The sequence below is a fragment of the Elgaria multicarinata genome, chromosome 5 (assembly GCF_023053635.1).
Source record: "Elgaria multicarinata webbii isolate HBS135686 ecotype San Diego chromosome 5, rElgMul1.1.pri, whole genome shotgun sequence".
Taxonomy (NCBI): domain Eukaryota; kingdom Metazoa; phylum Chordata; class Lepidosauria; order Squamata; family Anguidae; genus Elgaria; species Elgaria multicarinata.
In genome coordinates this window covers 118965456-118991764 of record NC_086175.1, presented here as the reverse complement: position 1 = coordinate 118991764, position 26309 = coordinate 118965456, and the positions used below count along the sequence as shown (strand labels likewise).

General features: G+C 42.8%; 1 protein-coding gene across 2 annotated transcripts in view; it reads left to right on the top strand.

Annotated features, from left to right (window-relative positions):
* The window catches only part of ARHGAP42 (Rho GTPase activating protein 42), a 188251-nt gene that overhangs the window by 116669 nt on the left and 45273 nt on the right, over positions 1-26309 (top strand). Inside the window, exons 6-8 of one of the 2 annotated variants that reach the window (XM_063127115.1) lie at positions 5111-5221; positions 16425-16529; positions 25957-26086. In XM_063127115.1, coding sequence (XP_062983185.1) covers positions 5111-5221; positions 16425-16529; positions 25957-26086 — 346 coding nt within the window. The remainder of the gene's footprint in view (positions 1-5110; positions 5222-16424; positions 16530-25956; positions 26087-26309) is intronic. The other variant, XM_063127116.1, reaches the window with a different exon arrangement.

Genomic DNA, 26309 nt, shown 5'->3' with positions numbered 1-26309 from the left:
ACACTTATACCACAGTGAGTCTGTTTCAATTCTATCTCTCCTTCCCCTAACCTCCGGAGGTGTCCCTCCAGAAAACGCAAACCCCTAAAGTCCTGCTTTCTGCTTCAGTGAAGCCTGACACAAAACACAGATCTTTGTTCTTTCAGCTATGGATGCTTCTTCTGTTAACAATAACTGCCTCTCTCTCTCCCTCTCCCTCTCCCTCTCCCTCTCCCTCGACTTTTACTCTCTGTCTTCTGCTGTCTCAGGTGCTTATTCCTGACTTCATCTGTTTTCGTCTTATGAAGACTTTCTTTAGCTTCCCTCTCGGTCAGCCATGACTCCCTTTTTTTCTGCTCTTCTATCTTTCTCCTCCCTCCACATCAACTGCCAACATTCTTTTTCCATTACATGGCAACTTGCTCCCTTCCCTCCGCCCCCTGCTGTATCGATCTGATGATTTCAGCTCCTTCTACCACAGAAATAGTCCAATTGCTCTAATTCCTGTTGTTCACTATCAGTAACTCAGTCTAAACTGAAGGGTGGATGACCCGTTGAGGATTACAGAACCCCAACACCCTCTTCTTCCTCATAAAAGGAAGAAGAAATTGGGTGGGTGTGGCTGTCAGCAAAACACTCAACTCTTTTTATCTTTAAAAAGTTTCATTGGGTTTAGTCTTTAAAAATTTGTTATGGATTATTATTCCTCACAAACACTTCCCCCCACTCTCACCCACCCACCCACGGTTTTTATGTTTAGCATTTTCACCATTTGTAGGCTAGGTCTCAACATTTATACCATTCCTCTTAGCATATTAACAACAATTTGTCGATCTAGCGTAGTAATGTCTACTTACAGCATTAATCCAGGGCCTCAGGCATGCTTCTTTACCATAACCTGCTACCTGACCTTACCTGTCAGGGATTGAACGGGGAGTTTTTATATGGATCAGGGGGAGAGAGAGAGAGAGAGAGAGAGACGGGGTGAATGCTAGATAATGCATTTGCAGAGGGCCCCATGCTTTTTCAATTCAGCAATCTTTATTTGTTGCTGCCTACATCATTGTAAGCAAGAAGTTGTAATTGAATTTAGAATTAGGTTTTGATTATGATGATGATGATGCCTTATGTGAAGAAATCAATTGCAAACAGAACAAGAAGTTGTTTTGTTACCTGTGCATACCAGATGTACACATACGCAATTTCCACCGAGGCCTAAATTCCATCTTTATTAATGGCAGGGAAAATAGGTGCACATGCCATTAAAAAGCAAGTTGGAATGCATTTCATAATTATACTTCCTTTCAAATTGCGAACTGGCTAAGTAGAATTAAGTGCTGATTTCATTCTTGTGTTTGAACGAAGTACCTTTATTCTACTTCTAAAGATTAATTATCACATTGTGATACCCGAATAACAATTGCATTGAAACAAGCACAGGAACCACGAATACAGTGGTAGTGGTCGTGATGCTGAACTGCATTTTGGCTTGATCCTAGTTATATAAACTCTTGGAAAGAAGATTAATGAGTTTGGCTAGTTTCTTAACTGACTACTTTATGCCTAGCTGTCTTTTTCCAAAATAGATGCAGGTTCTTGGAAAGGATGATGTAAAATATAACATTTTTAGAATATTCATGAGCTATGTCAATAATTACTGTAGGCTAAGAGGATCTACTGTGCATTCTGCCAGTTCAACAAATAAATAGATTTTATATTATGTTACTCTGTTGTATTTTTAAAGTTTTAATCTTCATAAACTGCCCAGAGAGCTTGGGCTGTTGGGTGGTATAGAAATGTAATAAATGAAAATGAAATGAAGCAAATGTTGCTGAAAATCCTGTCTATTGAATGTAGTAGTTACGGAGTTGGAAGGGATCAGAAATGTCACTTAGAGCTTCACTATCTTCCTGTCCCCACACAAACTATTTATTTATTTGTTGGTTTGTTTATTTATTTATTTTATTACATTTCTATACTGCTCAAAAGCTGAAGCTAAGCTCCAGACTGGACAGATGTATTTATTTCTACCAAAAAATGCCCCTTAAGGTGGCTTACAAAAACGTAAACATAGACTCAGTTCAAACACTTAGCTGAGCCAGCAAGAATTTTTCTGAGGCAGGGAACTAGGCACCCCACCCCTTCATTACCACCATGTGAATGATGTCACATGTAATACCGGGACTGCACATGAGCCTCTTTTTATATGGATGCCTTTTCTAAGGATCTGCCCCACCCTCTTTTTATGTGAAAGAATCGCCTTAGGAATCCACATGGAGCACCAGTACCCCGCATAATCGGCATAGTGGAGGAGGCGCACCTGCTTCTTCACCATGGGGAATGTTTGTCCCAGTAAACGTCTGAGTAGCCATAGGCAGTAGGCCGTCTCATAGCATTGAAAGGGATTGTCATAATGCTTTATCTTATAGAATCATAGAATAGTAGAGTTGGAAAGGGCCTATAAGGCCATCGAGTCCAGCCATTCCTGCCCAATGCAGGAATCCACCCTAAAGCATACCTGACAGATGGCTGTCCAGCTGCCCCTTGAAGGCCTCTAGTGTGGGAGAGCCAACAACCTCCCTAGGTTCCATTGTCGTACTGCTCTAACAGTCAGGAAGTTTTTCCTGATGTCCAGACGGAATCTGGCTTCCTGTAAATTGAGCCCATTATTCCATGTCCTGCACTCTGGGATGATCGAGAAGCGATCCTGGCCCTCCTGTGTGTGACAACCTTTTAAGTATTTGAAGAGTGATATCATGTCTATCCTCAATCTTCTCTTCTCCAGGCTAAGTATGCCCAGTTCTCCTCATAGGGGTTTGCCTCCAGACCCCTGATCATCCTCATTGCCTCATTATGTGTGTGCCAAACTTGAGCAGGCCCTGATGTTTATATACAATATTTCATTTATTTTCTGGATTGAATAAAATCCTAAATGATGAAAGGGATAGTATCTTAGATCCAAAGAACTGAGCAACTACTTTGTGTTTTATTTTTCTATTATTATTTTTGAACAGAACTTTCCAGGCTAAATAAACCACTTTTAAAACTGAGGGGAACTTCTATGTTTAGCACCATTACTTAATCTTGGTATTTCGTGTCTTAGAAATATGGGTCTCAGTGGATCTTATTCGTCACCTCCCATTAGAGGCTACACTGACAACCCCCAAAGTTCTTTTCTAGCTTTGTTTTAAAATCTAAGCTGGAGAAGAATTTAAGTCCTGCCTCACTCCACATCTCTTCCCTCCTTACTTACCTGACTTGCTCCTGTGATAATGGTGGAATTGAGGAAGGTCTCTTCCCCCGCACCCCGTGGTCTAACATGCTATTACTGCTGCAAGCCAAGAGCCAGAAGGGATGGGGAATAAATTCATTTGATTCACATTTTTAAAATTATTTTTATTGTCAGATTTCAGCAAAAGAAAAAAAAGGGGGGAAATGTAGCTGCATAAATTTGAATATATCAGTTTCAGTACATGCCTATGAAATGGGTAGGTTGGTGGGTGGGTGTGTATGAAAATACAGCTTTCTAAGAATTATATATAAACTTCAACAAAAGCAGACAAAACATCCAAATAAGTATCCATTTGCAGGTGGCACCTATTCACCACCTATTGAAATGTTGAAAATGTTATAATGCCTTCAATCCATTGCAATATAGGAGGTGAGCATTTATCCTTCCAGTGTTATAGTATCAGTCTTTTATCTGTCTAAAGGGTGCAGAGAATCCATTTGCACTGACCATGCGTTAACTTCTAGGAAGCAGGTAGATAATTTAAAAGGACATGTACATCAGTGAACATTAAAGAGTGTTCCAATATGAAGTTTATCCTTATAATAAACCTCTCAAAAAGAGGCAGCTACTGGACATTTCAAAAATATATGGTTAAAAGAAGCATTAGCTGTGTTACATCTCCAACAATTAGCAGATTTGCCAAAGCCTTATTAAAAAAATGTTATGGCATCCAATAGAAATGGAACAAGACGTAATCTGAGATCCATAGACACTTCAGATAAAGATGCTAAAGTGGCGATCCATTGATTGGGCAAATTGGAACCATCTAATTCCTTATTCCATTCCTGTTTAAGACCCTGTAAATCATATTTATTCACCAATAATAAGTATTTATAAACATGGATCTTGGGTTGATATGACTGATCAGCTTCCAATGGTGAAGGAGACTCTGAAGCTGTAAAATTGGGAGGGCCAAGCCTAGATACTTACAAATATTTTAGTTGCAAGTATTGACATTCAGCTGTAGCAGGCAAATATTTGGCACTCACAGCCGACAATGACAAAAACTCATCCTCAACACCACTAGTTAATCCAAAGTGAAAATCAACTTATCCGTCCAAGACTGCCACAAAAACATTTTCTTACGACAGTTTTTAAATCTGGGTGTCCCCATATACTCAATGTAGCATGAGAAAATGGATCCAAATGTAACTGACATGACATTATATGCCACATGTCTCTAACAGCCATAGCTGTGGGAGGAACCCTGTCCGTTTTAATATGCCAAGAATCTTACGCCATCCATCCAGACAAGTAGATTTCAAAACGGATTCACGTTTTAAAGTGAACTCACCTATTTGCACTGTCTGAACCAACACACGAACCAAAGTAATTTGAAGTCTTACCATGATGGTTCATCCCACTGCTGCTTGTGATAAGGCGTGGAGAGCTGCTTGTTCAAAGAAAGGAGTAAAAAATTCCACAAGGCTAAAGCTCTTTTGAAGGTCAAATACAGTATTTTTAGGGCAATTGTGGATGAATGCCATGTAGACCCCTCTAAGAACTGAATTGCCATTTCAGGAGGCTTTACCTATTCATTTCTTGTGCCTCCTTTGACTAGAAGGTTATGGTGTATCTCTTATGGAAGCCCTTTCTGGTGTAATAATAGCGGAAGATACTTTATAGGCTTTATTGTAACTCCTTTGACTAGAAGGTTATGGTGTATCTCTTATGGAAGCCCTTTCTGGTGTAATAATAGCGGAAGATACTTTATAGGCTTTATTGTAACTCCTTTGACTAGAAGGTTATGGTGTATCTCTTATGGAAGCCCTTTCTGGTGTAATAATAGCGGAAGATACTTTATAGGCTTTATTGTAACTATTTGTTTTAATTTTTTAGGCAGATACCCAGATCGACAGAGAACATCAAAATTTTTATGAAGCATCATTAGAATATGTCTTTAAAATCCAAGAAGTGCAAGAGAGAAAGAAGTTTGAATTTGTTGAGCCCGTAAGTTGTCATTTTTATAAAAGTGCAAACATAAACAAACACGGTTAAAACCAATGTTACGTAAGCAGATTTCCCTTCATGCAGTGAGAGGTTCTGTCATGCCCTTCCTTCTACCCTTCCTTCTACCCTTCATGTAGGAAACCTTCAACATGCAGGCCAATTTGGTCCACCAGGCTAGCCCATCCAGCTCACAGGAGCTCTGAGGCAGCTTCTTCCTGAAGCCCCACCACCACAAATGAGGTGGGGAGCAGGAAAGTTAGTGAGTTCTCAGTCACGTTGAATTCGGCCAGCGATATCATGAATTGGCTGAGTCCCGAGGTCGGAACTCTGCTGGCTCCTGGAAGCACTGGCCACGTGCACTTCACACATCCTTCAGCTTTCCTGCATGACCTTCAAAGCGCCAGCCTGGTGACCTTCACTCGTGCCTCGCGTTCAACGTGGGAAAGGCAAAGGACTGATGCCTGGAAGTAATTTAGCCCCCTGACATCATCCAGCCTACTGTGGGGAACAAGGGGGCAATCCAACCCCCAGACCCAATATGATTCACCATCCCTGGTTTAATAGAGCATGCCCTGGTTTGATCAAACCATGGTTTGTTGTTGTGTCGAAACTGGCAAACTATGGTTTGACTGAATTCTCCAAATCAGCATTGCAAGCTATATCTTTGTGTGGAATCAAATCAACTTGTTCTACCGATGGAATGTTTTCCATGAGCTAAACAGGGAGGGGGTGATTCTCCCTCTCCCTTGTAATCTCCTGTGCGCCCTGGAGATCTTGTTGCATGAGTGGAAGTTTGATTTCACGACTTTGGATTTCACCCTTCGCTTGTTTTATTTTTCTGTCTGCTGAGCACTGCCACTTCTATGGCACAGGGGTCCCCTGAGATGCAGAGCAACGGCTGTAATTATAGTTTGCCAATTCACACTTTAAGCCAAGCCATATTTAGCACAAACCATGAGTGTAACTAGGGATGTTGCGAGCATCCGACTGAGTCTGACAGACTCCCCTTTGTCCGTCCCCTGGACCCAGTGAGGTGCCTGCGGCAAGAGCGCTCGCTAGGCCACGGCGAGCGCTAGGCGGCTGTCTACCCCTGCTTATGAAATTGTGCATTTCCCCCCACTGCTTCAGTGGGGCCTTTACGGCCACTATTAATGCAGCGGAGGGAGGTATGCAGAGCCTCCATTGTGCCGTAAAGGCCCCATTGGAAGGAACTGTGCAGTTTCAGCAGTGGGGGCAGACAGCTGCTGAGGGTCCGTTAGGCTGACCTGAGCGTCAAAAGAATCTTGCACGGCTGATGAGCAGTAGCAGGCGGCGGCAGCAGGGTGAGCATCTGATGGGGCGGACACGGGTGAGCTCTCCCACCCCTTAAACTATGGTTTGTTAATTCAGACATCAGTGCAAAGTCATAGTTCAGCTTTCTTAACCGTAGCACAGTGTGATGCCTGAACCGAGCCAGGCTGTCTCATGGGCAGCTTATCTGCAGTGACCAATGCATCTCAGTAAGGAATCCCTGGTGAGCCTCTGTGGATCCTTGTGGTTCCCAGGAATCCACTTTGTGAAAACAATTGACTTACATATCTACAGTGAATGCATTTAAAGTGGAACATATTGGTTAATTAAAAGAAGGGGATTTAATACTGTAAGCCATGGAGGGCCTGGCCTCAAGAATAATCTCGGTTTCTTAAACGCTCACGTAAAAGGTTTCTCATCCAGTGTGGAATGAAATTGCAGACGACTCGCCATCTATCTGCATGACATTTTAACGACTTTTGCTTAGCAGTGTTGTCTGTGCAACACATGACAAGTATTTCATAATGTAAAAATTGGCTCAAAATGCCTAACCAAGGCCTGCGTCTTCAAATTTCAATAAATCTGTTTGACCTTTTATTAAAGGAGTGATAGAAAGAGAGAATATGGATTTTTAAAAAAAATAAAACTGAACTGTTAAGGCAGAGCTCAGCAACGTGTGCCTTAGCTAACATATGCTTTAGTTTTCTTCATTAGGGCTGCAATTCTGTACATGCTTACCTGGGAGTAAGTGCACTTGAGCTCAGAGGGACTGACCTCTGAGTAGATGTGCATAGGTTCTTGCTGTAAGGTTCACTTGTATGCACACTTACAGTGGCACAGCTAGGGCTGACCCTCAGGGCTAAAGTCCAGGGCCCTGTGCCCCCCCCCCAAATTACCACCTATAGAATGGCATGTCATCTGGCCATAGGCATCAGCATGGGCATACTAGAGCTTACACTGTTCATTGCAGCATCCTTCTCATTTTTAAAAGCATTTTATAGTTGGGATGGCTGGGAAGGCATGTACATGGTTACAGACGTGCTTATTCTCAGTTAAGTCCATTTCACATCAGGGCAACAGAAGCTAACGCCATTTTATTCCGGTAGTTGCGACGGTACTTTGATTTAAGTGAGCTTAAAATGCAAAACTCAACTTGCTCAGATCATTTCTTGGGTCCGTTCAGACATCACGGAGGGCTCTGTGGTTAACTTAACTATGCTTCTCTGTGGTTAGGACTAATCACAAGCCGTACGCTCGCACATGACATTGTTAACCCTGTCCAGTTCCCGGTTTCCTTAACGACACGCTAACCAGAAAGCAGTTGGATGAGCACCTGAGTCTGAATGCTCCACCCCGTATCCCATCAGCCTTTGTGCTAAGAGAGCCGCCAGTTGCATGATTTAGGCTATTTAGGCCACTCTGTACTGCTAGCTCTATGATTTCGGCCCCATAACCACATATGTTTTTGTGAACCGCCCAGAGAACTCCGGCTATAGAAATGTAATAAATAAATAAATAAATAAATGTTTGTCAGATGACATCTTAAGCCAAAGTTAGTGCCACTAACCCTGTTGCAGAACAGGGTTAGTGAAGGCACCTGGTTAAGGCAAACGCATGTCAGATGACACTGTTAACCCTGCTGCTTAACCAAAACCCCTTAACCAGCATGGTTAACGGTGTCGTCTGAACGGGGCCCTTTTCTTTTCTTTTATCAGGGTTGGCAAACAGGTTTGGGGTTGGGGTTTTTGCTTTGGTTTTTATTCTAACATATCAGGAATGTAGAAGCAGTTGTAAAGCATGGAGTTGCGTTGTGGGGGGTGGAGACGACTAATATTAGTTGTGCACTTCACATGGATAGAATTGTGCAGACTGTTGTGGCTCCATTCCTCATCTCTGCAAACTTGCTAATTTTACTTTCAGTAAGAAACCAATATATTGAATACAGCTGCAAACTTCTTTTTTAAGCAGCTCAGATTTTCCTTGGAATCCTTAAGGGAAAGCGTTTTGTGTATGCCGTACAAATAATCCAGTTCTTGTCTTCATATCAGCTGCTGTCACAAAGTTAGTATTTCCTGGGAAAATGTAGCAGCCCTGCTCAGTCCTGACCCTGTGGTGCTACAACAGAACTGGAATGGACATTGTTTAATTAGAGGATGGCTTTAATTTGATGCATACAATTTTGCATGATATTCAGTTGATCAGAACAAATAAACAGGAGTGCTGTTTACTCTGGAATACACAGATGCGGGGATACTTGTAGATAGCCTGGATATGTAGGAAGTTTTAGGAGGATGCCCTTCTCCGCATCCCACCAATGCAACATATACGTTATGATGGGACAAGGGAGAGGGCTTTCTCTGTGGTGGTACCCCGACTGTGGAATGCCCTCCCCTTGGAGGCCCGATTGGCGCCAACAATGATTGCATTTCGACGCCAAGTAAAAACATGGCTTTTTAATAAAACCTTTGATGGTTAAACTCACTGGCACATTGTTTTAACTGTTTTAACTGTTTAAACTGTTTAAACTGTTTTAACTGTATCTATTGCTTTTAAATTATATATTGTTTTAACTTGGATCATGGTTTAATTTGTTTTTAACTGTATATTTATTATTTTATGCTGTATGTTTTTATCTGTATGCCGCCCTGAGATCTTAGTGATATAGGGTGGGATATAAATATTTTAAATAAATAAATAAATAAATAATCTTGGGCCACATGGTAAGGAAACCATTATTGTACACCCCATGTAATTTTTCCAGTGGTTGTGGAAATGATGTGGCTTGTAACTACATATACATGTCTTTACAAATAAGTTCTATTTTGTTAATAACAACAATAATAGCAATAATATATACCAGGCCAGTACACACCTGATAGTGCATCACTTGATTGCTGCCATCTGAAATTGTGATGTGACATTATTGGAAAATACTGCATTTGAGTTAATACTAATGTTTTGTGTGTGGTGGTTAATCTATGATGACATAATGACACATGAAGTTCCCAACGTGATACTAGCAATGAACATGCATAATGTGTGAACCAACACGTAATGTTGGAGGCTGATTAGTTCCCCCAGATTTCAGTTGTAAGTAGATCATTGATCGTATATTTCCCTTTCTCTGAATCCCTAAATCAACCAGTTCAATAAATCAAAGCTTATATTAATTTAACACAAGTCCTAAGCATGGGTGGGTTAGCAGCTGGCAGTTGGCTAGCAAATATTCCAGCAAGCAAAAAGACAGCATCTGAAGCATGCAAGAGTCTTTTATTTATTTTTATTTAGTGTTGCTGACCCTGAGATTGTTTGGTCATCTCATTCTCACAGGAAGAAGATTGCACTTCCATTTTGGATAGGGTAGGAATTTGACCTCTAGTACATTTGACAGTACATTCATCAGCCAAGAAGTTACTGTCTTCCTGGTTTGGTGCTTTTTAAAAACAATTAAATTAGAGATAGCAACACAAAAAAAACCTTACATGGCTATCCAGTTTTAAACTGATTTTGTTGATGATCTGGAATATAAAAGGGGAAGGAGACAGCTGGTTTTTACAACAATGAAATGGTCCAACATGTTACTATAAGGATAACTCCTTTAGAACGTTACTCCATGTTGCCATGCTATTTTCTGTAAGACACCCATGCTTTAAACGGCTGCATAATGGGGAGAAATTAAATTTTCCTGGCATTGAGATGTGGTAACGGAAACGGATTTACCTATTCAATCTCTGCCTTTCTCATGCGTCTGTGAAAACCATAGATAGAAGGCCTACAAGAAAAGATGGCAATCCTAAATTAAGGTGGACCACAGGCCACAGCTAGACCTAAGGTTTATCCTGGGATCATCCAGGGTTTGCCCCTGCCTGAGCACTGGATCCCCTGTGTGTCACCTAGATGAACAGGTTTGACCCCTGGATGATCCAGGGATAAACCTTAGGTCTAGCTATGGCCACAGTGTCACCAACACAATGGCTGCATTTGCCCATGTAAGAATGCACCTAGGTAAGTACATATTTAGCATTGCATCCAAAGCCTAAACTTGGTTAAACTTAACTATGGTTTATTGCAAGAGTGCAGAACCACGTTTAGCCTGAGGGCCAAATTCTGTTTTAGAGAAGCACTCAAGAGTCAAATTGCAGTGGTGAGCAGGGTGGAATGCAAGAGGGGTGAGGCCCAAAAAACAAAGAAGCCAGCATATTTTAGTTTAAAGCTCTGTAACTAAGCCTTAGGAGCTGCCTGATTTAGGAACAAGCCAAGTAACCCATGGCTTCAGGGCTCATATTATGAATGGCCTCTACATATGTTGGAGGTAACTAAGATGTAAAATAACCAAGACAAAATTGCTTTGGCTTAAATACATTGGGGAATCTGTTGTGATTTACAGCAGAGTTGCATTTCATAGAGAAAGTGTGGCAACACAGCATTTAGTATTTGAGGCAATAAGGGAAAACTAAAGCCATTTAAAAGAAGTTCAAATCAACTTACTTTATTAGTTCTTTTGTACACATATTCAGAGAAGGTTATCTAACACTGGCTTAGTTCAGACAGTACATTAGTCAACACAGTGTGAAAACTCCACTCAACAGTTGAGTTTTTAGGTGGTACTCCCCATACAGCAGGTTCTAACTCCACTGTTGTGTGACGGTGGGCTACTGTAGAATTGAGTAAAATCTATTGTGACGTTTGATTGACAGTTCCTCCACCCTCTCTCCTCCCCCGATCCTCCCAATGGTATCCCATCAGCAATTGCTTCCAAAAACCAATCCCGGCAGCTCTCCTAGAGCGGCACTCCCCCCTTTCGCTGCTCATGCCAGGGAACTCTGTAGCCAGTGGGAAAAGTCAACTCAATGCAATGGAAAACTCCATGGAGCCCTCCTCTGCACAGTGTGGATATTCAGCATGGAATGTTTTCCCCAAAAAAATCCACCGTGGGCTGGAGTTTTCTCTCCAGACAACACATTTCTCAACAGTGGTGTAAAAACTTCACTGTGGAGTTCTAAAGCCACCATTGAGAAATGTGTTGTCTGAACTGAGCCACTATTTAACTACAACCACCTCCTTTCATTACCTTTCCTATTATAATGTAATACACCTTTTCTCTTTATTTTTATGGTATGGGGCCTCTTAATCTCAATATGGTTAGGGCCTCAGCATGTCTTAATCTGGCCTGTTTAGGAGTGGCATTTCAACCTTTTAGAATGGGGAAACCACTGCACAAAAGCCAGGAAAATACCGAAGGATTAGCAATTGGGGGAAATGGGGTGAGACCAGCAGAAGGGGGTGTAGCCTTCTGGGGAAACCTGGAGGGCTGGACTGGAATTCCTAGGCACCTGGATTTGGCCCTGAGCATTAGGTTCTGCACCCCCGGTTTATTGAAATAAGCCAGCTTCATAAATTAAGATTTGAAGTTGGCTTGTTTTTGATAAGCCATACTTAAGACTAACCATGGTTCATCTGGGTTTGCACATAGCTTAAACTCTGTTTGGAACTGGCTAATCTCTTTGTGGGAGAGGTATGTGAGCTATAGTTACTGCTTTAGGATTAGATGTATGTTGTATAAATGCTCTAGGATGGGGTAGAGTGTGTCCAGATGCTTTAGACTACAGCTTCAAGAAGCTCTAGGCAGCATTGTCAGTGGTTATGGAAATTGTAATTGAGAACAACTGGATGGGAACTAGGTCGCGTAGTCTTGCTGTAGGAGGTGAAGAAAATTAATTAGTTAATCAGTGAAACTAGATGTGGTGATTGAAACAGATTAAAAACTGTTGCATTTAAAACATAGACACAAATAAAAGTGTTTCTTCAGACCACACTTGCTATTTATTATCCATAAATGTCTGAAACGTTATGCTCAAAACAGAACAGGGGACCAGTTGGGATAAGACTAGTAGTGGAAAAAGGAGGGGTATTTTGCCCTCCCCCATGTGGCTTTTCTTCATCCCCTTTGGAATGTGGGTTGGGGCCATATTGGGATTGATATTTGGGTAAGAGCAGGGAAGGGGTTAAACACTTTCAAGACCCAATCAGCCATCCAGAAGTAGCTTTTGCTGTTTTTTAAAAGAGGAAATATGTCTGCATGCCACATCTAGTTTGGTGCCACTGAGAATTATTTGGCTTTGTTCCCTGTGCTCCTTGTCTTCCAGGCACCTCCCTGGCTCTCGCTGTGCTAATTGTGGTGTCTGGTGAAAAGCAGGACTCCAGCTCTAGAGGGGGGCAAGGTTGGCCATTTGCTGGGGGCCACAGTATGGCAGAGGGCTTGTTGTTCCAGCAATGCCACTCCCCCGAATTTTCTGCAAATGACCCAAGAATGTCAGAGGGGTGAATTCTCCGTTTGCCCGTCTGCCTCTAATTGGCCTCGAAGGCAAAGTAGGTACAACAGGAACAATCAGTTTGTTCATGTGTCTACCTTGTTCAAACTCTCCTCCTCCCCCCTCCCAGACTGGATGCAGCTGAGCTGAGCTGGGAGAAAAGTGCCTGCGGCAATGGAGGCTCCCTTGCCTGAAATCTCTGACTTGGTAGATGTCGAAATGTTGCATTTCATTCAGAACTTCTGAGCACCTCTTGAGACTCCCCACATTCCACTATGGCCTAGACTACACCAAGCAGGATATTGCACTACGAAAGCGGTTTATAAAAGGCAGGAGCCACACGACTGCTTTATACCGGTATTGAAGTGCACTGACAATTGTTGGGACCCATTGACACATACCATATACCGCTTTCATACCTCTTTCATAGTGCTATAGTCTGCGTGATGTGGCTCCTGCCTTTTATATACTGCTTTCATAGTGCTATAGCCTGCTTGGTGTAGATTAGGCCTATGTGACTTCCAGCAGGTGCATTCAAAACATTCGAAATATTGTCACGAAATCTTTATTTCCAGCAGCTCAAAGTGAAATGGCTGGATGTAGAGCATGACTAAAAGAGTAATATAATATATACACTAGCCCTTATCTGTTTGTTTGTTTTAGTTTGATTTTTAATGTGTTTGGGGCTAGGCTTTTGGAAATCTACCTTAAATAAATTTCAGTATAGACAGATTTAACAGTCCACAATAAATATGATGTTGCTGCCACCTAGTGTCTGGTACTATTTTCCTTCAGTACAGAACAGCATTAGTTGTCGAGATGGGAGCTCACCTAAATCCTTCGGAAATCACTTCGAAGCTGGTTTCGGCTTGCTCCGGTTTCATCTTTGACCTCTTTTTAGGCTCCTTCAAACAGGAAACATACACATTTTGAACGGGAAAATTGTGTATTTTTCAAGAGTGTGCAGTTTCCCCCATTAACTAACGTGTGAAATTGTGTATTTTGGGGTGTGTGTATTTTTTAAAATGTGCATGGAAAAGCGTGTATTTTTAGAAAATACAATTTTTAATGCATTCATAAATTCAGGAATGTGCAAACATTTCTCCAATAAAAAGAAATGTCCATTGTTCAGAATTGTGAATGGGATATGTTGGCATGCTTTGCAAACAGAAATGAAATTCTCATACATCCCTAATCACTTAATAAAATAAGCAGATTTTAGAAAATGAAAAGGCAATTAGTAGTCTGAAGCTTTTCTGCGTAAAGGTGATATTTTAATGGTACGTTAATAGCGGACTGAGGTGTACCTCCAGCATGAGCAGAACTCCACTGAGTGAAAGTCTGGATCCACCCCGTTGTATTCTGAATTCATGGGCAGAATTCTATTCAGCGCTACCAAGGTCCCACACCCCAGGAGGGCCCACTGATAAGAGCGCCCTGAAGCTGCTCCTCCTTTTCATCACTGCCACCTGCTTCTTCACCCGCCTCTCATTCTGGCCCAGACAACAGTGATGGTGAGAAGGAGGATCTGTAGCTGCCATTACTTCCTTATTCCCTTGCTCTCTGCCTGCCAAGCAAGCCGTAGCAATGATGGAAAACGGGGCGGGGAGAGCAAGAGCAGCTGGTGACAATGGTGCTGTGACCGAGGGTCCTCAAAAACACTGGACTATCGCTCATGTAAATTACATTGCACAACCTCTAGTGCAACGCCAATAGCACTTGCTGGTGTGGTGGGTAGTCATAGAATCAGAATAGTAGAGTTGGAAGGGGCCTACAAGACCATTGAGTTCAACCCCCTACTCATTGCAAGAATCCACCTTAAAGCATACCTGAAAGATGGCTGTCCAGCTGCCTCTTGAAGGCCTCTAATGTGGGAGAGACCACAACCTCCCTGGGTCATTGGTTCCATTGTGGTACTGCTCTAACAGTCAGGAAGTTTTTCCTGATGTCCAGCCGGAATCTGGCTTCCTGCAACTTGAGTGTCGGACAGGATACTATCCTATCCTATGGCCTCTCCTGCTTATTCTCATGTTTATATTGGGGCTTTCTTTTCTTTAGCCGCAAGCCTCTTGAAAACCAGCCTTGGCTTGCTTTTTAAAGCAATGACTGCTGGAAGCCCTGGGACTTCCTGCTTAGGGAACAAAAGACTCAATGTCAGAGTTGTAGTATTGGCACAGAACGTTGCTAGCGGTTCTTCATGGAAACGAGCTGAAAGTAGGCAACGTCTCCTGCTCTCTGCACCAAGCCAATGCAGCCATAGCTTTGGGTTTGCACTTGCTATTCTGTTCGCCGGTTGGGTGATCTGAGTGGGGAAAGCGGCAGTGCAGGGGACTCCATTGTTCATTTGGTGATAATCACAGTGGTCTCTAGCAGCTATTAAAACCACGTGCAGGCAGATTTGGATGGAACCAGGCAGTTGGAGAAGCTGAGTAATGTGAGACAGAGGGACATCTTATCCCCCAATGTATCTCTCTGCAGCCCAAGCAGATAGCAACAGCTTCAGTTAAAAGGGGCCTGGCATACCCCATCTCTTCCTCTGCCAGTCCTGTTTCTACCTTGCTTGCTAGACATGGCTGTTAAGATGATCCAGACATTTGACTGCTCCCTAAACTACATTTGGGCAAGCCTACAAAGGGCCTGCTGAAGTGACCAACCCTCCCTTCCCCCAAATCACCTCCTCAGCTATCTGTGCATTGGGCATGAGCTTGCTATTAGTTTTGAAAGTTATTTTGAACTAATATGTGCATTTTCAATATATGCATTTATTTTGAACTAATATACGCGTTTTCAATATGTGCATTTTCAATATGGAAAGGAGGACAGGGCTCCTGTATCTTTAACAGTTGAACAGAAAAGGGAATTTCAGCAGGTGTCATTTGTATATATGCAGAACCTGGTGAAATTCCCTCTTCATCACAACAGTGAAAGCTGCAGGAGCCTTGCCCTCTTTTGTGTCTGGTCACTCTAGCTGAAGAGGATAGGGCTCCTGCATCTTTAACTGTTGGGATGAAGAGGGAATTTCACCAGGTGCTGCATGCGTACAAATGACACCTGCAGAAATTCCTCCTTTTACACAACTGTTAAAGATACAGGAGCCCTGTCCTCCTTTTCATACTGTCACTCTAGCATTTCATTTCTCCAACACCTGGACTATGTGTAACTCTGCCTTCTCCTCATTGTCTCTCCCAATTTCCCTTCCCTCTCATGCCTCTGGTCCAACGTTTCTTCTACTCCTTACCTTGGCATTGTGTTGTCTCAGGCCCTGCCGTCTCCTTTCATAGGTCCCCTGTTTCCTCTGTTGTCCCACCTGATGATATCAGAAAATCTCCAGGAATGAAAAGAGACTTTGATTCATTTTCCTACTTAATCCCACTTTGGCATCAGAAGCGGTCTGACTGCCATGGCTTTCACCACCACAAACAGCCTTTTATTGAATATTGCAGTAAACTACAATATATGTTCTCCCCATCGAAAGTAAATCCCCCCTCCCCTTTTTAACCTAAGCGGCATCAATCGTATTCTACATCTGCATCCCAATGTGTACAATGCTTGCCCTTAATGCTTGGTTTTGAATCTCTTTAATTCCTCCCTTTCCTTTTCAGCTTTTGGCGTTTCTTCAGGGATTATTTACGTTTTACCACGAGGGATATGAGCTGGCCCAGGAGTTTGCACCATACAAGCAGCAGTTGCAATTCAATTTGCAGAACGTAAGGCTGAATCGCGTTTTCTACAGCTTCTTAGATAATTGAACTTCAGCATAATGAAAGGAATTCTTGGCAGTGCTTTGTTGCGATGCTAAAATCTCTAGAAAACAAATCAAGTAAGCTCATGCATAAATGCAGGCTACTTTGCATACTGCTTAGTCATGTTGAGTTTCATCCCTCTGCCTTGGGAAATCCAGTTATTGATTTAACATCCCTAAGCTTTAAATTAGTACAACTTGCTTTGCTCCTAGTTCAGAAAAATAATCCCATTCAGGATATCTAGTAAGTTAAATGGACTTAAGTAAAAGCATGTATAAAACCTACCCTGAATACAGAGTCGGATTGAGGGCCTCATGCATATGGTTTGCCTTTTGGCAGAGCTGTGCAGACTGTGCCTAAAAATAAAATTAAAATTAAATTATGCGCTTGGCCAATCCAATTTCTGAGCCAAGCTATACCAAATTCCACACTCTTATAAATTAGGCATATTGAATAAACATTCTGTATTTCCATTTCACTTTTATTTTGCAATGCTTACTGTTTAGCATTATTTTGCTTTTGTTTGACGCAGTAAGGAACTATGCAGGCAGCTGAAGGGGCTGTTGCTCAGTGGTAGCCTATGTTTTGCATGTAGAAGGTTCCAGGTTTAATCCCCAAAATCTCTGGGTAGGGATGGAAAAACTGCCTGAAACCTGGGAGAACTGTTGCCAGTCAGTGACTGGGTTCGGACGACACACTGCAGCTCATTGTGGTTTATTTAACCCACAATGAGCCATGGTGCCCATGGGTGCCAGGTTACACATGGAACCCCACTTGGGGGTTGCTGTGTTGTACAAACCCAGTAAGCATGGGTAATGCGAGGGTTAAACAACTCTCATATAACTCTAAAACAGGCCATGGGTTATGCAAGGGTTGTTGTTTAACCCTTGCATAACCCATGCTCATCAGATTCACGTGACACAACAAACCCCGAGCAGTTAGTTGCATATTAAAAATATTGGTCGCACACACACCCAGCCTCACTGTGGGTTAAATAATCCATGATGGGCTGTTGTATCTTGCAAACAGCCCCACTGTCGGCAATACTAGGCTAGAACAGTATAAAACAGCTTCCTACATTGCTAGGTTTCACTCTAGCCCAATCCTAACCGATGATCAGCAGGCATTGCCCGCACTTTTAAGTATACCTTTGTAGCCATAAGGACAAGTAGAAACTTGATTTAAAGAAATAGGTCAATGAAAGCTGACATGTTCAGGAAGCTGAACCTTCTGATGTGGTTCCTCCTGTATCCCCCCCCAGCCCCAGCCCGAATTACAGCATACATCCAGCCCTGTAGAATAAGCGGCTTAAAATGGAAATGTGGGTGAAAGTGAAGGGCTGCTTCAGACGGGTTCCAAGGGCTTGACAAAATTGAGCTTGACTTTATGTGACCTAGAGTGGTTTCACCTCTGTGCCATTATTACTGCTGCGCATTTGCTTGCCTTCTCTCTCCAGGCCTAACCCACACCATTCCCCAGAAGGAGAAGGCAAGGCCCATGGAGGCTGCGGGCCCTTCTTGTTGCTCAACTTACTGCTTGCACACATGCAGAAGCCCTTGCAAGGTGTCTTACAACAATGAAATACATTATAAAATCAGTTAAAATATTAAAAGCAAACCAGCAGCAACAACAGTAATTGAAGGCCACGGTAAAATTATACATTTTCAAGGCCTTCTTGACAGCCTGCAATAATGGAGCATGGCAGACCTCCGATGGGAACTTGTTCCAGAGTTGCGGGGCCACTGCTGAGAGTTGCGGGGCCACTGCATGTCATCACCCACCTAATTGCTCTCACAGGTGGACAACTGAAAAGGGCGCAGGTGCCTGACAACAGCAACCCCTGATACTGTTCCTATAAGAACTAGAAGGTAATTCATTGGAAGTTCCATATTTGAAACAAGCAACTGGTTATATTGTGGCCTGCAGTGAGAATTTCAGAATACCTCTGTGAACGGAATAGGCAGCCAGTGAGAGAGTTTGAAAATCCAGCCCCAACTAGGAGTATAGAAGATATATATATAAAATGCCTATCTAAATACTAGATAGGCATTTTTATATATATCTTCTATACTCCTAGAAGTATAGGTATTCAGCAGGTATTCAACTATTTCTCCAGTTGGAGGTGGTTATAGTGCAGCCTTCCCCAACCTGATGTTCACCAGATGTTTTGTAGTGCAGCTTCCAGGATTCCTGTCCATAAGCAGGAACTGATGGGAGCAGTAAATCCACAGCAGTCGGAAGATACCAGGTCAGGGAAGGCTGGTATAGAAATTTTCTTTAAAAAAAACCTCAATGTTATGTCTACGCCGTCAGCCGGAGTTCTATCTCTCTTTTTAAAGCTTCCTTGAGAAAGGATAGGCTTTTAATAAACATATGCTCACGTGCACATATTAATCCTTTTGCTAGAGGGCACTCAGGATTTTCCTTAGATCCCCTGCCAAGGAGATCTGTTAACTCGCCTTCCTATATTATTGAGTAGCACAGGAGCCACATCCCTGTGACTTAACCCCGTGCTGCTAAGACAAGGGTGGGGGAACTTTCCCAGCCTAAGAGCTGAATTCCAAGCTGGGAATAGCCTTGGGGGCTGTGTTCCTTATGTGGGTGGGGCCAAGGGCAGAGCAGGCAGCGCCAGAATGTGATAATTACTGATGTTAAGCCTACTCACAAGTAAGCAGGACAGCCTCTGCATATCTACTCAGAAGTAAGCAGGACTGAATCATTCTGCACTTTCAAATAGCATCCAAATATCAAGGCTCTACGTGTCTACTCAGAAGCACCAGAGGCTGGTGGCTCCCATGTGTGTGTGGTGGTGAATCTGCACCCGCTATCATTGGAGCCACCAACGTCCGCTGCTCAGAAGTAAACATGAGCAGTATATGTATGCACAAATAAGAAAGACAGCCTTGGAAATAGGCACAAGTAAGCAGGATAGAATCACTCAGCAGTTTCCTCTAGACACCCTACCATTCTAAGGTAATGATTCAAAGTCGAACACCATATGAGCAGGGCCATCCAGTTGCCACCCCAGCTAGACAGGAGGGTAATGATCAAGTAAGAAGGACCTATGCTTAGGGTGACCATATGGAAAGGAGGACAGGGCTCCTGTATCTTTAACAGTTGAATAGAAAAGGGAATTTCAGCAGGTGTCATTTGTATGCTTGCAGCATCTGGTGAAATTCCCTCTTCATCACAACAGTTAAAGCTGCAGGAGCCCTGCCTTCTTTTGTGTCTGGTCACTAGCTGAAGAGGACAGGGCTCCTGCATCTTTAACTGTTGTGATGAAGAGGGAATTTCACCAGGTGCTGCATGCATACAAATGACACCTGCTGAAATTCCCTTTTCTACACAACTGTTAAAGATACAGGAACCGCCCAGGGAGCTTCAGCTGTTGGGCGGTATAAAAATGCACTAAATAACAACAACAACAACAACAACAACAACAACAACAGGAGCCCTGTCCTCCTTTTCATATGGTCACCCTACCTATGCTAAAATTTTCAACATTACTTCATTGTCATGGGCTAAAGCCAGGTGGACATGGATCATGTACCACTGTGTAGTAAGATAGGAAAAGGGACTGAAAATGTAGCCTTCTACACAGAAACTTCTCTTAAACCTGTAGATGTTAGAGGTGCAGTGCTGACCTGAGGTAAAAAAAATTGGGAAATGTCACGAGTAACATCTGATGCCTAGATAATATTTATCTTAACTCAGTAAAAATGTAAAGAATGAAGTAGATAGAAGTAAAGATGATACCCACAAAGGTGAAGGGGGGAAAGCAATGTATTGAGGTTATAACTAAAATCTTAGTTTTAAAAGCACCAGAGGTCACTGTTGCTTCATTACATACAAGACCTTCTCATTTTGTACTCTGTCACTTATTACTGCAGGCAGCTTCCATTGTTAAAAATTGGTGCAAAGTGAATGCACTTTTGCTCATTTCGCTCATGGGTCTTTGCCGTTACCCTACACCAATTAGACACAACAGCTTCAGTTGTACCATAGAGCAATTTATTGCCGATTCTGTCCTTGTTGGAAGAACCTATGAGTGCTGTTGAAATTTAGCACAAAAAGAGGTGGGGGTGGTTAAGGGGATATTGTGTATTTCAGGAGTCCACTTTTGGGGGTTGGTGAACACATTTGAAATTTTAAGAGAGTGCTGGGAGTGCTCAGGCAAAATGGTCGCCATGGTGGGTGAAACTGGTGTATTGGTTCCAAAATCCATTATGAAATTTGACTTTAACAAATCCACTGCATGTCACTTCCAGAACAGAAAGTCTTTACTACTTCCATATTCCCATCAACAAGTCTTCTCACATCTCTTGCAGTATTTTAATCTTCTGACGCCTGCCTCTCTCTAATTGCGTGGAATCTCCCAATATCCAATGTGGCCTACAATGAAATATGCATGCATAAGAATGAAGAATTTACCCATGCTTAATAGTGTAATTCCCATTGCATTCAATGGGGCTTGCTCCCCTAGGGTTGCAGCCTTAGTCTACAAGATCCATGATGTAATGTGACAAAGTGTTAAATGAGTGTGCCTGAGGCAAAGGCCATTTCACATTTCTGAAAAGCTGCCATATGGTCTCACCTGACTCTTCTTAGGTATAGGGGATAATACAGGGAAGTCAGATAAAACCTTTGAGTCAGCACCTAGAATATGACTAAGAGGTTTTATTGTGTGCTTTTACTATGTGCTTGTGATTGCTTACTCATAGGGATGCCGCAGGCGTATGGCTGGGGCTCAAGGCATGGCAATTACTTGTTGGTTCAGCCCCCCCCCCCCGGGATGCCAATCTGCGGATCCACGTACTTGCCCAATTCAGCACACACCAAGTCGGGCAAAAAACTCCTTTGCTGTGCCGCCATTTTGCTTAAAAATTGTGGTTCTGCCTTTTTTATAGAGAGCCATTTGCATAAATGGCAGCTGAAAAGGGGCCATTTACGCAAAATTACAGGCGCAAAATGGCAGTTCAGCGAGGGAGCAGGAGGCAGCAAGCAAGGTTGGGTGGCTGTGGGGGTCTGGCAAGTTGTGCAGAATCCGGGCTGTGGTAAGTTTGCCCATCCCTACTCACAGTAGTTTGTGGGTCCTTTACATGACATCACCATCATCCAGGATCTCTCCCATTCTTTTCAACCAACGTTGCATTTTTCCCCAAAGGAGGAAAGTTGGTATTATTTGGAAATGGTGGAATGAGAGGCTCATGCAATTGGGCAATTCTGCTATACCACTGCACCATCTAGAAGTTGTATACTGAAATATATAGGAAAGTAGAGAAAGAAACCCCCTGGAAAAAGCACCTGCAAAGAATCTGGAAGCAGAAGCTTCAGTAAAGCTTAAGGGTTATTCACGCTTCCACCCAGGAAAACCTAGGTTCCCAATTTGGAGGTGCGGGTAGAGGTTCTTCTCAGTCTACCAGATCTGGACTCCCTGTTTACTAAGGGTGCTAAGGGTGACCCAGCATCCTTACAGAGAGGGTTGGCAAGGAGGAGTAAGGTCTCAGTGGTTGAGCACATTCTTGGTATGAAGAAAGTTCCATTTTTAGTCCCCAGCACCCATAAAAGGGCTGGAAAATTTCCTGCCTGAAACTCTGGAAAACTGCTGCTAGTCCAGGTCAACCATGCTGGACTAGATAGACAAATCATCTGACTCAATGTAAGACAACTTCCTGTTGTCCTAAGGCACAAGTGTCCCAAGCACCCATTTGTTCTTTAATTTATTCCACCAGTTACAATAAAAAACATGTGGTACAACTCCAACCAATGTACAATAGCCTCCTTCACAGTGACAAATTTTGAGTTTTTCTAAGGAAGAATTTGTTTGTATGTCCTTGATAGACTCAAAAATCATACATCCAATTGTTATGAAACTTTTAGGATTGTTCTACCTCTATCTGGGATGGTTTCAGACATAGTGGAAATTTTGACTGCCATTTTGAGCCTTTGGTGCTTCAATGCCATTTGATTTCGACCAAATTTCCCACCATGGTTCAGCACTGCAATGAGCAGATCAAGCATATAACGTTCATATTTTTCATGCTTTATAGACATTAAGAAAAAACAAACACACCCCAAATATTTGGGAGGGGGGAAATCCATGTTAAAGCATGAAAAAAGCACAGTTTCAAGTCAGGGAAGACCAGTAGGCTGAGTTATAGGCCTTGCTGTGAGGCAGCTCCATCTAAGGGCGATGGAGTGGACAGACCCCTCCCTCAGGGGGCTATATGGGTGGATCATGGCAGGTTGCATGCCTAGGGGTGGCCGGAAGGCATGCCTTCACTCAGGTGGGGTGGGCACAGTGTGTCTAACTGACAGCTGTGTAAGTTTGCATGAAAGTTTCTCTGTATCAACCTAAAAGCAGTTCCAAGCCGTGCAAAGCTGGGTCTGTTTGCTAATCTTATAATAACAGTGCACTTCCTGTTTCCAGCACTTGGTGGAGTAGATTCTTTTGTTTACAACTTTTACATACTCTTTTGATCATGAACCTGCTGCAATTTCTATGATGATGGCAGCACGTTGGTTTGGCCAGGCTATGTTTGTGTATACTGTCACAATAGTTTTACAAGTAGGTTTGAGTATTAGCAAAGTCAACTCTCACCCTGAATGCACATTCTATTTCCAGTATTAGAGGCAGTAAGCTTATATACATGAGTTGCTAGGGAACATGGGTGGACGGATGCTGTTGCACCATGTCCTGCTTTGTGGGTCCCTGGTCGACAGCTGGTTGGCCACTGTGTGAACAGAGTGCTGGACTAGATGGACCCTTAGTCTGATCCAGCAGGGCTCTTCTTATGTTCTTAAAAGAATGACCAAAGGATTTTTTTCCCCTTTTGATTGTTCAGTGCAGAATGCGTACTGGACATGATGATAATGAACCAGTATGAATTGGAGTTTGTTTGTTCTTCTGATCTTGCATGCTGCCTCACAAAGTCTGAAATTCTTCTGATTTTGCTACTTTGAAGATTTATAAAAACTTTTATGAACAGTTGTGGCAGAAGAACAAAAACCGTAGGAAAGTTTGCTTTTATATTATAAAGCCTGTCTAAAAATAAATGCACAAAAAGGCCACTTCACATGGATGTGATAATGCTACTGCCTTAAGGTGAAGATTATTTTGTAGCAGAATAAGTTGCTCACTTAAAGTGCTTGAGAAGCAATGCTTTCAGTCACTGCTTAGGCTTTAATCATAGCCACTAATGGTGCTTTGCAACTTTGGAGACACGTTAGAGCCATTAACTACTTGTATTTTCTTTATGTGTTTTCTTAGACCTAATCTACACCAAGCAGGATATTGCACTATGAAAGCAGTGTGAAAGCAGTACCTAAAAGGCAGGAACTACACGACTGCTTTATAGCGACATTGAAGTGCACTGACAACTGTTGGTGCCCATAGACACAGACCATATACCACTTCCTTCTTCGTGGTCTCTGTGCGTCACACTGATGGGCTCTGCGCCTGCGCGGAGCTTCATTTGGGAAACTTCCATAGCCTAGAGTTTTGGTGGGAACCCCGTCCCTTCTGCGCATATCCTTAGGGGTTCCCACCCACCTCTTCAGTTCTTCGTTGACTGCCATTGTGGCAGCTTCAACTTGGGATCTCTCCGTTCGTCGGACCTGCTTAGAGTAAAAAAAAAAAATTGTTATTCTATTTTATTCATCTCCTCTTTCTGTATTCTAATTCTTCTTCTTTCTATTTTTCGCGTTTAATTTCCTCGTGTTTTTATTTCTAGCGATCTTTCGATCGCTGTGTTTTAACGCGTGGCCGTTAAGGCCCCGTTTCGAAGATGTGTCCGATGTGGGAGTAAACTTCCCCCCACGGACGGGCACTCCCTATGTGTTTTGTGCTTAGGCGAAGGCCATAAAGTAGAAGCTTGCCATCACCAGACAGGCCTTCACCAGACAGACCAGGAAACACAGAGCTGACCATTTGAGATCCTTACTCTGGGATAAAGCCCTGAGAGCAGTGGATATGCCCATTAAGGCCACCAAACAAAGACCCATGGCAGCCCCTAACCGAGGGGACACGCTGGACTTAAACATAATACAGGTCTCCCCAACAACTGTTGGTGTCCATAGACACAGACCATATACCACTTTCATAGTGTCATATCCTGCTTGGTGTAGATTAGGCCCTAGTTTATTACTAAGCATTCCTGCTTCACAAGGAGTTGAGAATTAATAGATTAATGTCTTAGGCCCTGTAGCCTAACAGTCAGGCATGAATCTCAGTGCCAGTTCATATGTTCAGCAGAATCAAGTGGAAAAACTTTGCCTGCTAGGCAAAGGGTTGGGTGTTAGAATGTTTTTCAGTGGTGGTGAGATACTATCTATAAACAATTATTTTTAAATGCTTCATAACACCTTCCCAGAGTTGCAGAGGCAAAAGGAAACATGTTCTTGCCTTGAAGGATCTTACAGTCTAGATTGGTGAGCAAACAGCAGAAGAAAGAAGGTAGAAACAACTGCTGAGACAGAAAAAATGTGGGCAAATGCCGTTGTACTAACCTAAAGCTTAGTTATAGTTGAGAATGAGCATTAGGTGGATAAGCTGCAGGCCAGGTGGAAAAGGCGGGTTTTGAGGAGGGATTTGGAGAGATGTAGCACCTGGTAGATGTTCTAGGACAGCAAGGGAGAGTGGGTGGCATTAGACGGGACTGGGGACTGCTGGGTGGTAAAGGATGATAAACTTGAAGAAGATCCCAGGTGGGGATACTGTATAATAAGAAATGAGTTGTTGTTCCTTGCCTCGATCTAGAGAGAGAGGCGGGAAATAAATTATTAGTAGTATTAGTATTAGTATTATTATTAGTATTGCTAGGGTGAACATATGAAAAGGAGGACAGGGCTCCTGTATCTTTAACAGTTGTATAGAAAAGGGAATTTCAGCAGGTGTCATTTTCAAGCAGGCAGCACCTGGTGAAATTCCCTCCTCATCACAACAGTTAAAGCTGCAGGAGCCCTATCCTCTTTTGTATCTGGTCAAGAGGGCAGGGCTCCTGCAGCTTTAACTGATGTGATGAAGAGGTGCTTTCACCAGGTGCTGCATGAGTGAAAATGACACCTGCTGAAATTCCCTTTCCTTTACAGCTGTTAAAGATATAGGAGCCCTGTCCTCCTTTCCAAATGGTCACCCTAGACAAATGCACAAATAGCTTTTAAAGTAAGGACAAGTCATTTGTGCTGAATATAGAAGGGAATATAAAACCATTGAAAGATCTGAGGAGGGGCATCACATCTTCAGAGCAAAGGGGAAAACTAGAATTTTTACAGAGTTTTGGGATAGAAATGAGAGTACTGAGGTATAATAGGGAGACCAGAGAGGAGAAGATGGCAGAAATCGAAATGGGAGACCTAATGCATTATCTCGCCCCTCTGTCTTGCTGCTTAGACCCGTAATAATTTTGAAAGCACGAGGCAGGAAGTAGAACGACTCATGCAGAGGATGAAGTCTGCCAGCCAGGATTATAGGCCACCAAGCCAGTGGACAATGGAAGGCTACCTCTACATACAAGAGAAACGTGAGTAGTAAATAGGTCCACACACTGAACTACACACTTAAGAATATGTGTGATACAGGATGATATAGCATACAGTGAATAGGCGTTTAATGACTTCTCCCTGCCATGTGTTGATAATCTATTCAAGACTAAGGTATCGTTGGCATGGAATGGATGTAGACAGTGACCCAGTTCACATGATCACTGCAGCCCACTGTAGCTTATTTAAACCATAGTGGGTTGC